We start from the raw sequence: 15431 nt of genomic DNA on the forward strand, positions 1-15431 counted from the left end.
CATTTTACTTTCACGAGACGCAATAAAATAATCTTGTAAAGTTTTCTTTTTCTTCAAATTCGTAAGCATTATTTACAAAATAGTTCTTGAAAAGTACAATGTACTTTTAACGTGTAGATGCTACAATTACCCGAAGAAGAAAGAGTTTTATAATTTTAATAGTTCCGTTTACGTTATGCGAAAGATGAAGATGTGGCGAGGTACCTTGAATTTCAAGAATTTATATTGTAGATAATACCTTACACATATATGAAAGAGTAAGTTGTAAAAGTATTGTTTCTTTTTTTCTTTAACACCGTCATTTTTGCAATTATTTGAAAGAGAAATGTAAACAAATTTGATTACAATGCTATTTTGCGATATACTACTGTAAAGCCTAAATTTACATATTTATAGCATACATGATGTACACAACTTGTTCACAAAGTTCATTACATTACACAACTGATTATGTTGGAAATAATAGACGTAAGAATATAATATCCAGCATTGAAACAAGTTTAATATATAAATTATAAAAAGGATTAATGAAACGTGCAACTTATGACGTGATTCATAGCATAACATTGTTATAACGGAGGATCTATTATTACCGTTATATGTATCTGCCTGGAAAAAATGATAAAAATGAAAAATTTTTAAATTAATAACATGTTATGCATTGAATTACTTCTTCAATGTAGCTTATAATCATACACATCACAGTATCAATATAACTCGATCCTCCCTATATTCAGAATCGGTAACATCATGTAATGTATTTTGAAGTAATACATTCGTTTACATTTTGATAAAATGTAATTTTATAAGTATATTATTTGCTTAAATGACGTTATTTTTTTAATTGTAAACAGAAATTTTTTGCTATAATATTGCAACTATTTGACATCATTCATTACCTTCCCTTAAAAAGAAAAAAAGATGAAATTATAAGTTATAATACCTTTTTTTTTTCTTAATATCTTTGTACTATCGTTACTATCTTGAAATTATGGATCTACATTTTTGTTTTGCTTCATGGAAGTAAAATATGAATGCAAGTCATAACTGTGAGGACGACTAAATTATTAATACATATCAAACACATACACAAAATGTATATAAATACGAAATAGTTAAAAGTTAATTCGAGTCATTTTATGCTGGCCACTTTGTATTACCTAATCTCTCTCTCTTTCTCTTCCTTGAAATATTTTATAAATGTGTATTATTAATATATATATATATATATATATATATATATATATATATATATATATCAATAGTATGATACATTCGAAAAATAGAATGATAGATGTTTAAATAATTGTGGAAGCTTCGAGTTAACAATAAATAAGCGATATTACATTTAACAGAAGGCAGAGCATGCCAAATTGCTTATAATATTAACCAACGATTGGCTAATTTATTATACACCTTAAAATATAATCAAAGAATAATTTAGTTAAATTAATATCACCTAAAATAAATAATCATCACGTCATATTAACACCTAAAAGTTCCCTGCAGATTTCATATACTACGTAACTAATTGATACAGCTGGTGCCACCTAAAAAAATAAATGATATATGTAGTAATTTATCAAATTCATCATTATTTATATAAATTATTTTATACCTTTAAAAAGTTTGGGGTTATTCCTCTATACAAACCAGGAAGTCCTTCGTTTCTAAGAATTTCTTTAAAAACACCTATCATAGTATTAGGATACTTGTCTGATATTGCATTAGCTTGTAACCGTGTTCTGACTAGCGCTAATGGATATGAACACACTTGACCGGTCGTGCTAGAAGCTGTTCCACAAAATAATAATATATAGACCGATGGACGTTCGCTTTTATCATGGTTTCGTAAATACCAATTTTTCAATGTCTAAAACGATAATATTAATAATCAACAATCTAGATAAAAGATATGATATAATAAATAATTCTTTCAATGTTATATTTACTTCGTACACAGCCAGATCAATACCAGCGTATGGGAGAATTCCTAGTAAATTAGGAATATATCCTTTGTAAAATGATTTCAAACCTCCTTGCCTATATATTTTTTTGATAGCATCAACTAAACCCGAAAACTCTCCTGTTTTTCTAAGAGCAAATCTGGTTTTGAGTACCTGTAACATATAATATATATATATAAGTATAATACATAGATGACATGATTTTTTATTTTTTTATTTTATACCTCAAGTGGATATATAGTTGACTGACTAATTCCTCCAGCTAAAGATCCTGCTAGTAACCGTTCATGAATCTCGAGTTCCCTAACGTTGTCTCCTTTAATGTATCTTTTAATTTGTTCATAAGCCAGAAATTTCAACGCGCTTTCTGGTGCGATTTTAAGTACATTTATACCGTTTCCTCTCCACAAACTACTGTAACCACCCTCGCGGAGCATGTAGCTGAAGCAACTTCTGATTTTGCAGTGTCGCGTTCCATGTACCTAAAAGTATTCTTCTTTGTAAAAAGAAACAGAGCTAATTCGTTTGCATATTGTTGTACCATATAGTACTTAAATAATATGCGTTTACTTTAAATACCTATTTGAAAATAAATACCCTGAACAGGAAGTATAACGAATACTTTTCATTTTGTAAACCTACCTGCAGATAGACTTTAATACGATCCAAAGGAGCGGTACACGTGCGCGATACGATACCCGCTACGCCACCGGCAACCAAATGTCGCCACCACATTCCAGAGACCATTTCATTAGTCGTGAAATCCTCGGGAACAGCGATGTCTTCCCCAATGTCCATATACTGGAAAGGCAACATAAAACATGATTATCCGTTCTAATTATTTCAACGAAATTTCATATTTGTAACCGCACCGATAAACAACCGCCGTTTTGCACGTTGAAACAGACCATGCCGCGGAATGGCGAGATAAATCTCGTTAAATCATGCATGATTAATATCTTAATAATTAACCTTCTTCTGTACGCCATATTCTGTAATTTTGACATCTGGCTACTACGTGTGCGTAACTGCCGTGTATTTTTCTTTCATTGTTACCACGTTTTATATGTACGAAAGAACGTGCCTTCACGGTTTACATTTATATAATGTAAATATGTACGCAACCCGTAAATCAAATTTACTGCTATGCTCTTAACTTTTATTTAACATTCGTAATTTAAAACGCGTGTGTTATGGTTTTCTTGATAAGGGACAATGGTACTCTCCGTTACGGTTCGTTTAAATTTCTTCGCTTTTCGCGCCAATTCCGTGCGCGTGATAATCCTACACGACTAAAGCAATTTACAAACAGTTCAAAATCTTCTTTGAGAAATAAATAATTCCCCCAGAGCATCTTATCTGTCTGTATATTCGGAACCAGTATTCACTGGTTATATCTACAATTTAACCGAATGAAAAGCTGGTTATGTTCTGTCTGATCCGCCGGGTCGAAATGTCACGTGGTCAAACAAATTTCTCACTAAATCCGGTAATTTTTCTGGCGGATGTAATTCACGCCGTTATAACAGGAACAATATTTAAACATTTGCGATTAATTAAGTGGGTGACTGTTACGTAGAACACACAGAAAGAGTAATGTGACCTTCGAAGTCAATCGGCTTTTAAACAATCGGTGAAAAGTCACTAGGTGCAGCCTGATAATTACGAAACCAAAAGCGTAAGTACGAGGAAAAAATGTTTAGTAAGCTTTTTTATAGACACGTTAATGTGTTATAATGGATGGACGAGGCCAGGTAAGTAAACAATGTCACGATAATTCAATAGTAAATTAACGTCAGTAAAAATTAGTTAATCGTCGATTGAACATTATATTTGTCTATACTTATTTAAAGGTAGACGCCAGACAATATACTTGACACGCGTGCGATATAATAAATGTTTAGTTCCAAATTTGAACACATTAAAGTACTATGGAAATTGTAAGTGAAACAACTATCTCAATGGGAATGTCGAATAAAGTTGCTCGCCTTGATACAAAAAATACTGGAACGGTAATGAAAAAAAAATGTCACTTTTGAATTTTTTCCGCGTACAAAGAAATATCGGGCATAAAAAACAGGAAAAGTTCAAAGAAGCCTTGACGTTGGTAGGTTTCATTGAATTAGTTTTTGAACTTGTACATCTTCGATTGATTACACAAGCATTTTTTATCGATTCCTTTTGGGTTAAAAAACAGCTTATACAAGCAAAAAAACTAATTCGAATGCACATAGAGGTATAACAGAAATTACGGTTATTTCCAACACAACCTGATAGTAAAAGCGAGGTATGTATTTAACTTTGAATCACAGATACTTAACTTTAGTCGTAACTGAAAGAAGATATCTGTATCGAAATCCATACCGTCCATTGTTTGATAAGTAATGTGCACTTTCTTTTTTATCACAAGTAAAATATACAAGACGTTGAATCGAATAAATTCGAGGAACGACTAAAATGAAAGTATATGCAGCTTTATGTCATTAAGTCTGGCTTAAAGCCAACAAGCTAGTTGGGTTTTCGCCCAATGTCAGCTTTCAAATTTCTTTTGAATCAACCAATATTCTGTTTCTAACTTAAGGATGCCTGTGGTCACGAGACTCAACCGATTATTTTGATCCTGGCTGACAAGGCGGACCAGAAACTCAGCAACCAGACTGAAGCCGGCTGTATTCGATTCAAATTGTCGCGCGCTTTATCATAACTACACGTCACTCTTTAACTAATAAAAAAATAGAAAAGAATGTCGAACAATTGTTTGCAAAAAGGTTGAATAACAAGTGCATTTTTTTAATTTCATCCAAGTTCTTTCCAGAACATTTGAAATTCCCGCCATTTTAAAATAACGAGGCACTTATGATACCGCAATTTTTTAAATCTGTTCAAACTTATGTAAGACGTAACAAAGCATGCTTTATCATTCATAAAAAACAAATTGAAATAATGACGGTTGAAATTTACGAGGAAATCGATATCAGAACTCAAGTGTCAGATAACAATCGTCCGGTTACTGGTTACAATAACTATACGCATATTGTGCCTGTTAATGACGCACATAAAACTCACTTCACGATTTTATTAAATAACTATTTTATTTAAGGAAAAAAAAAACAGAAAATGAATAAAAAATTCCAACAAAAAATATCTTTTTTTATATTAGAAATCTCGGATTTCTAAATAATATTCTACACAGTAAAGATTTCTCTCTTTTTTATGTTTATGAATATGTAAACGTACGATATTTCTGTTTATGAATCTCAGGAGCGTCAAAATTTTCCAACGTATGAACTGATAAGTATTAGATATATGAACTGTCATTTCGCGACTTGCTACGAGTTTTTAAAATTAAGTTCCAATAAATATTGTATAATAATCAATAATTACGAGCATTTTTCTTTCAAATAATTATATAAATGTGTATAGAACCAATATTTTCCTATGAAACTCTTTACAGGACTGAGACGTTCGTACAGAACAATCTCGAACAAATTATAGAAGGGAATGGATTTACATTCGTATTTGCGATGAATCACACTACTGTTACACATTTTGTCAACGTTTTCCTAATTCAACATCATACAAAATACGATTTCATTCATTTTTTCATACTCGTTAGGAATGTTAGATAGGTTAAGTTCAATAATCTTATAATATCCCTGTACTTTGATAATATTCCTGTATCAATGAACAGTATACTTTCGAACATATGTTCATTTCAACAGTTGTCACTATTTACTAGTTCTACCAAAGTTAATATTAATTATGCATATTCAATTTTGTTTTATAAGCAAATTAAGTATCAATGAACATTGTTAGAGCTACTGAAATTGTGATTCATTTTATAAAATAATATTCATGATTTATGTTGTACATAAAAAATGTTTCCGATATCTTCTTAGATGCATAGATTTAATTTATTTATTCATGAATGATTAATAATTATGTGAGATTTCAGTTCTAAAATAGTTTGCAAGAAAGCATAGAGCAAAATTCTTAAACTTTCGCTTTCTCCGTAACCACGTGACACATATGCCAGCCATAACCTCTATGCGACTATATTATAACCTCTCGCGGATATAATTATCAATACAAAATTGCCCTGATTAAGATAGCCAATACATTTTCTATGAAAAATCTGATTTACTGCAATTTGCAAGTATTAATTTTCAAATAGATTCCAAAGTACACTATGGAATTACACTTTTGATAAATCTTTTTTCCCCCTCGTTGGAATAAAAATTGCGAGTTCGCGGAAGATTAAGACTACAGCAAAATTCTTAATCGCGTTTACACTTGTTATCCCTTTTAGCGTCCATAAATAGTTACCCTGCTACTATACAAGAGGAGACACTCACCCGTTGCAAAAGTGCATGGTAATTTTGTAGGAAATCCTCGCAAACCTGACAGGTAGGCGAAATGCATTCATTCTTCAATAGTCTTGATTTTTTAAACGTGTACATTATATTTAACGATGGCAAAAACTATTCTCACTAAAGGTTTTATTTTGTACCAGAAAGCGCGATTAAAACTGAACGAAAAGGTTTGCGTGTATGTACGTTCAATATGTCTGAGAAATACGACAACTAAAAACAACGGCGGCTAGAAACTGTTTAACAAAATGTATAGAAAATGCAGGTAAAACGAGCCTCCCCATAAAACTAACGATATGAGAGCTCGGAGTCCGATCTCAAGACTGAAGAGCGCTAAGAAACGGCAAGGGAGTTAAAACAGATATCGCTGATTTAGTCGGGGAAAGCCCCCCACCATCTTTTTTTTGTAAGGTCTACATTGTACGCTATAGTATATGTCTCATTGCTCAACGTATTTTAACAAGGAAAATACTTGTTAGAATTTGCCTTTAATTTTTCACATTTTAAAGGTGAATTTACCTAACCACTTGATAAATTAAAAAGCAATATACCTGGCACAAAAGCTATAAAATATAAAACAAACATTTTAACATTTGTGTCAACAACTATTTGATAAAGATGTAACAATAATGATAAAGAATATGAAATGTATAATATAGAACTTTAATTAGCACGTTGACACATTTGAGAATATGTTACCGTGTGGCCTCTTTTCATGTGAAAGTTAACTATTCCGGCACGCAGAAATCGAATACCGTAACAAGCAAAGCATGCGGTCACGCGTGGTATGTGTATTTCTTCATCTATCAGAAGAAGAAATACCGTTTTCCAATTGTACAGGAAACTATGCAAAGAAGAAGGTAAACGGAATAATAAAAAAGAAATAAATAATTTTCCTTATGCTACGTCAATTCGTATACCGTATCTGCTCGTGTTACGCATGGTCAACGTAATTACAATTATGAAAATAATGGAATGCAATGCGTCATCGCGTGAAAAAACAAGGCGCAGACTAGATGGCAGACGTTCGCAGCAGACAGTAAACGTTCTGCTAATAATGAATTTCTGAAATTTTAACGCAGGCCTAAGGGGCACGAAGATTCGTGGTACAGCACTATCGTATTCTGTACTCATGATCAACAGACGCTGACCTCACATAGTAAGCGTATGGCTGACGAAACGTTGCAAGATATTTCACCATTATAAAAAATTTAATTCAAAGCCGAAGATTGTAAAAAGGCAACGTCATTTTCCAGTAATTATTATCGACCATTTTTTCATCTAATTTCTTGCTTCATGTAGGTATACTATATCTGCAGTTACATTTAAATAATGTAATTAGTGTACAAAGTACAAGAAATTAACGTAAGAAGATTTGTCTGACAGAGATTTAAATTGTAATTAAATGTAACAGTCAAATTATAACATGGTACATATTATTACAATATTATTCATGACTAAAATTGTTATCATTAAATATCGTTACTCGTTGTTTTTCATTGTTATTGCAAATGTTTGCAGTTTCCTATCATAAATCTGGTGAACAATAATGTTTTTTGTACCACCCTACAGAACAATAACTAAAACAGTGATGGAACCGAATTATTTATCTTTGTTAAAGTAAATTGTAAGAACTTGTATGGCAATGTTGTAAAGAAAATATGATTATATGAGAAAGTTTTTCAATCAGAGATATCTATATTCTACATCACATTTGTAACGAACTTTTTCACTGTTTTAAATATGTGGTGTTACGATAGGACGGCTGTAAAAATTCCCAATGCGATTCTCGCGAACTATCGTTCGATTTATAACTTTTTTTGTCCTGTCCGCAATGCGAAATCGACTTTGCAAAAGGTACTCTATTGTGCGCATGCGCTAGAAAATGATTAGCTTTTATGGCGCACGCGTATTTAAATCAAGTTGATTCGGGAAGGGGTTGCATTAGCGATGGGAGGGGAGAGAGAGAGGTACTGGAAACAGCTGGGAAACTATCAAGGTCATTTTGAACGACAACTACTCGACGTCACACCTCCGGTCGAGCCCTCTTCGTCAACGAATCAGAGCCCTGCACCGACTCGATCGTTCCTCGTATTCATGCAAACTACACCCTCGAGTTCATCGTACAACTGTTATATAGAGTGCAGACACTCGAATCCTATGCACCCAACTGCTATGCTTGCGCAATTTCATAAAAAATACTGTCATTGAAACAGGGCCAGCCCTGAGATTTTGGGGGTTCGAAAAAGGGCCCCTTCACATACATGACATAAAAAAAAGTAGCTCAAATAAAATTTATAAAATTAACATTAAAGCTTGTATAACTAATTACTCTTCAAAATTATAAAGGTATATAAAGATTGATTGAAAATTCTTAGACGCAAAATCGTCTTATGGGGTCCCTAGGTAGCCGCCTAGTCTGCCTAGGCCCAGGGCCGGCTCTGCATTGAAATTTGAATAAGTAATGAATTCAAACACTCCCTGGTTCGATATTATTAATAAAAAGCTTAAACAATGTATACCAATGATAGCATAGTATTATATTACCAATACTTACATTTGTATGATGCCAATATTCTATAAGACCAGGAAGATCGGAACTCGGTGCGTACAGTAAAAAGTCTCGCCATTCGTTGAAAGTGATGGTGAGACTTCCATCTGTGTCCATTCTATCATTGACACAAGTTTCATCTCATTATGTTAATCGCTACTTTTTATCTTGCAATTATTATAATCTTACCGCTGCAACAGTCTCTTCGCCTCGCTGTAATCCATCGTTATACCCAACTCCTCGAACGACTTTACCAATTCCTCCAAGTCGATTTTACCTGTAAAAGTAACATTCGGTTACGACCAGTTAGCAAGGCCGGCCCTGAGATATCGGGGGTCCGAGGCGAGCTACAAAAAAGGGCCCCTTCACATTGTGTATGACAGAAAAAAAGTAGCTCAAATAAAATTTATATAATTAACATTAAATCTTGTATAAGTCATTTTAAGGGGGCCCTAAGCAGCTGCCTAGGCCTTGCCACTTAGACATAACAAAAGGAAATATTTTTTTATCGAGTTGCTTCGAAAAATCCATACTGCGGGTTTAACAAAAGAATAAAATAATTACAGGTAAAGATAACAATGATGTCGAGTAATATTTTTTTGGATAAGAAAAGTGATTTATGATCGATTTTTAAATGAACAGATAAATCACTTCGGATAACAGTTTCATGCCTATTGGTCGATAGGTGTAGACACCTTCGTTTTCCACCTTAAGCTCTTTGGGTAATTGAACATTTGATCATATATGTACTGACCATCTTTGTTTCTGTCAAGATGAGAAAACTGTAGTCGTAGATTTTTTTCATGTTCGCGAACATAGTGTATAAATTCCGCCAGACTTATGTCACCGCTCTTGGTACTGTCTGATCTTGCCAAGAATTTCTGTAAAAAAATTCGTAGACATTTCGTTAAAAAAAAAATTTCTCCAGCGAAAAATAATTTGTATTAACCCTTTCGCTGCGACGGTGGACCGATGGGACCAGATGGGACTGATGCTTGCCATTTCATTTGGGTCATGGTGGTTTCCGGTGACCACCATTAAGAAAAATGTGCTATCGGCAAGATTGTACCGTTATTTTAATACATTTCGCAGTTCTTTGCCATTATAAAATTTTTAATATGAAATCTGTGGCCCACTGGTGCAAGTTTAAAAATTCGCGTCGCAGCGAAAGGGTTAACAATTGTTATGTATTTATATGGGAAAATACTTTCTTTCCTTCGTACTTGAACAAAATGGCACAACAATGTGTGTTATCCTTAATGAAATCAAAATAAATTCTATTAAGCGCAAATCGTGCCGCTATGTATGTATGTATGCGGCAAGAATATTAACGGTAACCTTCTTCAAATTAAATAACAGAGATCACATATCGCAGTAACTAACTCTAAGTCCAAGGTTTCCGATATTACAATGAAAACTCGATTATTATGCGGAAAATTATACTTAAGAAATTTATGTTGCGGAATTAATTATGGCTGTTAAAAATATACTCTGCGACAAAGTATTAGAAATGGTTAATAAAAAGTGATTAATGATTCCATAAACTGTACAATGTTTAAGGGTTTAAAGTTCATGGTGAACTTTGTACAAATACCACGGATTAAATGTCGTTTAAACTATTTTATAACATACGCGAAGTATCGTTCATCATAAAATTGTCATATTTTTATTTGATACATTCAAAATCAATACATGCTGTTTTTGACCCAGAACCTACAATCTTTATGTAACATCTATAATACATGTCTACTGCATACTTTACATACATACACCTACATAATATATACAAATGCCTTTCAAATCAAGCGAGACACGGAATGTGAGAAGGTTTATTAGTAATATACAATTTTCAAGAATATTCAATTAAAATATAGTAATTAGTAATATAGTAATTTATATTGCAAATTTAAAAATGGCACACAACATCCGCAATTGTATAATTCGGTTACAAAGTGAAATATAAATTACAGAATTCCAACACATACCTCTGCATAAGATTTGTCCACGCCAACTTCGCGAAGCGCTTTCGATAAATCCTTAACATCGATTCTTCCGTTTCCGTCTAAATCCAATTTCTGGAATATATTTTCCAGCCTCTCCTCGTCTTCAGCCGGCAATTTGTGTAGGTAATGCGGTGGCATTACGCCATGCACTACATTTCCTCGATTGTCAGGCATTTTTCTCTCACTTTATACTAATATATTGCAAAGAACGAAAAATATACTTTTTCTACAATTCACCCGCGTTACCGTTCACAGATGTTCTTTTATTTTTATTTCTCAGACAGGCACGCCTCACAGACCACTTGCTACCTTTTCGTAACCGTACGTAGTGCTTCGATCGTTATACACGCCTAAAAGGGAACTCATAACTGCGTACACGTGGTGGCTACTAAACAACGTATCTTGATTTTACAACTATTCGCATACATTTTACAACAGGACAACGTAATTATATGGTCATGATACGTACCGAAATTTATTGCGTAGCTTTCATCGTGAAAGCAACAACACGAAGATCGCGAAAACAGTTTTAAGCCTATGTACCTTGTTTCTGTTGTACAAATTGATTTGTAACCGCTTTTTATATTTATTCCACAAGATTGAATAGCAAACGGCACACCGTTTCCTCTGCTTGTGACCGAGCAACTGTCGAAGCACAACTACGTTCAGCACCGCTGGAACTATGTCCTTCGCGCCAGGCACTGGCCAGTGGCGCCATCTGGCGACAAACTCGTGAAACACGTAGACAATTTCGATCGATAAAGACAATTTTTTAAATTCACTCCGTGGCGGGATTTTCAATCATCGGTATACAAACTTTACATTTTCATAGATGTATATTGATTTAATAAACAAATTTAAAAGACAAATCGGGCAAAAACTTGTCTTTACGTTTAATAGATAAATATATTACGCTTTCGCTTACATTACATCTTTTAGAAAGTACAATCTACTTTCGTGAATAATTTTGCAGCAATATGTATTACTTTTAAATATTGAATGAATTTTCTATTAGGTTTTTTCTATATCAGAAACAGTGAATGAAACCAAGGTAATAAATGTTGCTTCTAACAGACAATTTTTATATTATAATGTGACTTTTTCCATTGTTATTTATTTAGAAAAATACATTAAAAATGCCAGACTAACATCACATTCAACATAATAGGCAATATAAATATGTTTTAACTGAATTTAACAAAACATATTGTAACATACTTTTACCTTTTTTCCCAAATGACTAATAACTTTTAATTACAAAAATTCTGAACGTACACATACTAGATTGCCCATTATGTTTATGAATAAAGTAACAAAAATCTTACAATCAGAAATTAATTTAACATAAACAAAGTATTATTCAAAAAGTACTATTCGTACTGCTAAGTGCCGAGTGCGCGCTGACTATATGTATTATATACCGATATGTATATAATTATTATTGTTTCATATGTTCAAACAAAGAACGTTAATCATAGATTGTATGTGGCTTCATACCATTAACATAGGTAGGTGTGTATCATTATACACATAGTGACATGTTTAACATGCAATTAATCTGAAGCTTGCACAAACAGTATTTGTTGCGCTTATTACTTCCCAGTGTACACAGCCCTCTTCGCATTTACTCTATATTTATTAACGAGTCATACTACAAATAAAAAACAAAAAAGAAATTGAAGGGCAACATTCTGTTAAATAGATCACTAGACAGATTATTGATTATAATTGTTTTAAACAATGAAAACATTGAAAGGTCACAAGGTTTTTAATCTTGTAAATAACTTAATATAAGAAGCAGTTTAAAACGAAAGTTAATAGATTTAGTCATTTTATAAACATATATATGTATTTTGTATTAGAATCAACTATAAACATGGTATTTATTTACAGAAAGGAACGTTTTAACTCTTATATTTAATTTTGTGCTCCGACTAAAATATCTTTTAATAATTATTTCAACAGAAACTGAAAAGGTAATTTTCATGGAATTTGTAAAATTATGATTTTAGTTTTGATACTCAATATAAAGAACAAATTTTGTATCTTAATTTGAAATTTAAAAATTATTATAAAATTTTTTCTCATAAGTTAAAAAATTATTTTGTTTAATGTACAAAATTAAAAGATGGCCCCTTTCTGTAATATTGTCACATCTTTTTATTTCCAGTACAATGGCCAGTTGCATTTGTAATGAAATTTCATAACACATAATGATTGCAAATTTTCTCATGCTCATAATAAAAAAAAAAATTTGTGAAACCAGTAAAAAAATAAATAAAGTTTTTAACATATTTATCAAATACATAAATATAGTTTTGAATTTAAATATAATCAACACCAATGTTGTATCACCAATGTAGAGCAAATAATTTAGTACTTATATGTTATGTACTAAGTCTGTAATGGAAATATCATTTTTACAGAAATATTGAGACTTATATAAGAAAATTTGTTATTGCTTCATGTGATTAAATATAAACGTAATTGCATTTGAAATTAAAATTAATCACATACACTGAGAAAACAATTTTTCATACAATTTTTCTATGTATATTTTTTTATATATATTTCAGTGTTCCATGGTAAACAAAAGAAATTTGTATTAGTAAACGATAAAACAAATAAAATTGCACCATTGTTTATAATTTTCACAAGAGACTAGTTATGTTCTGAGGTTACATTTCTTTCCACAGCTCAGAATAATGTGCCTCAATATTGCAAAATAAGGAAATACTGAAAATTAATATGCGCAACTGTAAAATGCTTTACAAAGTTTTCTCTGTTGCTGCATGATTCAAAGGCACATTTTAGATTGAAAGAAATATTTCTACATGAACATACCTAGTGACTGTATAATAAGGTAAAACAATATTTTTAATGAGAAAGATCAACCTTCTTCGATCTCTATACTCCATAAAAATCTGTCACTTCCACTAAAACTGGAATTATCAATATCTATGCTACGTATGATTTAAAAAAAAAAAGAAAAGAAAAAAATAGAACCAAAAAACTATTGCAATGCATAGATCACTCCATATCGTAAAGAGGCTGTAACTTGATTAATGCAAATGGTTTGACCAAATTTTGTATCACATTTATAAAATATAATTCATATCAAACCACTCAATCGATTGAGTCAATTTTTTAATAAAGAAACAAACGTTTTAAATTAACAGAGATATTGTACCAAATGCAGATAATAGTCGCCAAGAAAGTTACATATTCTTGTCTATAGAATGAAATACATATCTCATTAAGTTTTTTTTCTCTATGAAAAATGTAAATTTCATCTTTTTGTAGTAAGAAGAAAACGCTATGCCATATAACATTAAATACATTAGATCATGTTTATTGTAAGAAATTAAAGTAATAGTTAAGAGGAAGCCAATGTGACTGTTTCGGTTTCTCGTAAGTCCGTAAATCGAACATGTTTACAAACGTGAGAGCTGCAGCTCGCATAACAGTCTGTTCACTTCATTTCTTTTACTTTTCAGTAAAATATAGTTTTAAGTCAGTGACTTGCGAACTCTATGCTATAAGAAATTTGTACAAAACAAAATAGTATAAATTACAAAACTACACAAATTTAATAAACAAGTTTTATGATTAATGGTCTGAACATATCAAATGTTTACATTTAAACATCACTGTCTAAAATTATGTAACTAATCACAGTAAATAAGATAAAATGCAATGTTCTTTTTACCAGGCACAAATGGAATCTATAGTTAAATTTTTTTTATTATATATTGTCAAAATAAAGGAAAATTTTATACGTATCATCAAAATTTTCCTTACTTTATCCTTTTTTAAATTTTAAGTATTTGAAATTGAAACACTGTATACTGAATATTGATCTGGATATTGAATGTTATAAAGAAATTTCTTAACATTCGTATTTATAATCTTATTTACCAACTTTTAGTAAGTTCTGTTCATTTCATAAACGTTCAAGAATGATTATAGAAATTTTGAACAAGAATTTATGTCAGACTGTAGACCTAAAACCAAAAAATATTATGCGAGAAATGTAAACATTAAACGAAGTACGATAGCAAATCGAAGTTATCGCATTTTATTCGAAACAATATTTTCAAATATGAAAACATGAATCGTAAAACGGAGTACAATACGAAAACTATTTAAAAAAAGAAATTTTGCTTTATCAGCTAAAAAATCAATTACCCTATATATATCATATATATATAATATAATTAAGATATATATATATATTTAATTAAACGTAATATATATCTTAATTATGTAAAATTTTAACAGAATATGTTAATTTTATGTATGTATAACACCTATATGTATTCGTATATTTTTTTTTTATCATGTAACCTTGTTGCAGGTTAAATAGCATTCTTTCCGAATGTATCAGTAATATAATATTCTTTGCTTCATTGTGCAAACATATAAACAAAATATACTACATCCTGTCATGTTTATAAAACACTGACATATTAATTTCTGTTAAATTTTAACAAATCTGCTCTTATCTGTTTAATCTGTTTGTTAAAGAGAATGTCCCTAT

General features: G+C 31.3%; 1 protein-coding gene across 2 annotated transcripts; it reads right to left on the reverse strand.

The window, feature by feature from the left end:
• Positions 1 to 905: 905 nt before the first annotated feature.
• On the reverse strand, positions 906 to 11692 carry SCaMC (Short Calcium-binding Mitochondrial Carrier). Of its 2 annotated transcripts, XM_034321715.2 has the most exons (10): positions 11435 to 11589; positions 10874 to 11082; positions 9643 to 9769; positions 9078 to 9165; positions 8895 to 9006; positions 2610 to 2768; positions 2192 to 2449; positions 1953 to 2120; positions 1619 to 1873; positions 906 to 1550 (listed from the first exon to the last, which is right to left on the reverse strand). In XM_034321715.2, exons 2-10 carry the CDS (start codon positions 11063 to 11065, stop codon positions 1476 to 1478), a joined length of 1434 nt encoding a protein of 477 aa, XP_034177606.1. In that variant the 5' UTR covers positions 11066 to 11082; positions 11435 to 11589; the 3' UTR covers positions 906 to 1475. The 2 variants fall into 2 exon arrangements, with proteins under 2 accessions (XP_034177606.1, XP_034177611.1); XM_034321720.2 differs by lacking the exon at positions 10874 to 11082 and having other exon boundaries at positions 11435 to 11692.
• Between the last annotated feature and the right edge of the window lie 3739 nt (positions 11693 to 15431).

This window comes from Osmia lignaria, chromosome 9, assembly GCF_051020975.1.
Source record: "Osmia lignaria lignaria isolate PbOS001 chromosome 9, iyOsmLign1, whole genome shotgun sequence".
In the NCBI taxonomy this organism is placed as follows: Eukaryota; Metazoa; Arthropoda; class Insecta; order Hymenoptera; family Megachilidae; genus Osmia; species Osmia lignaria.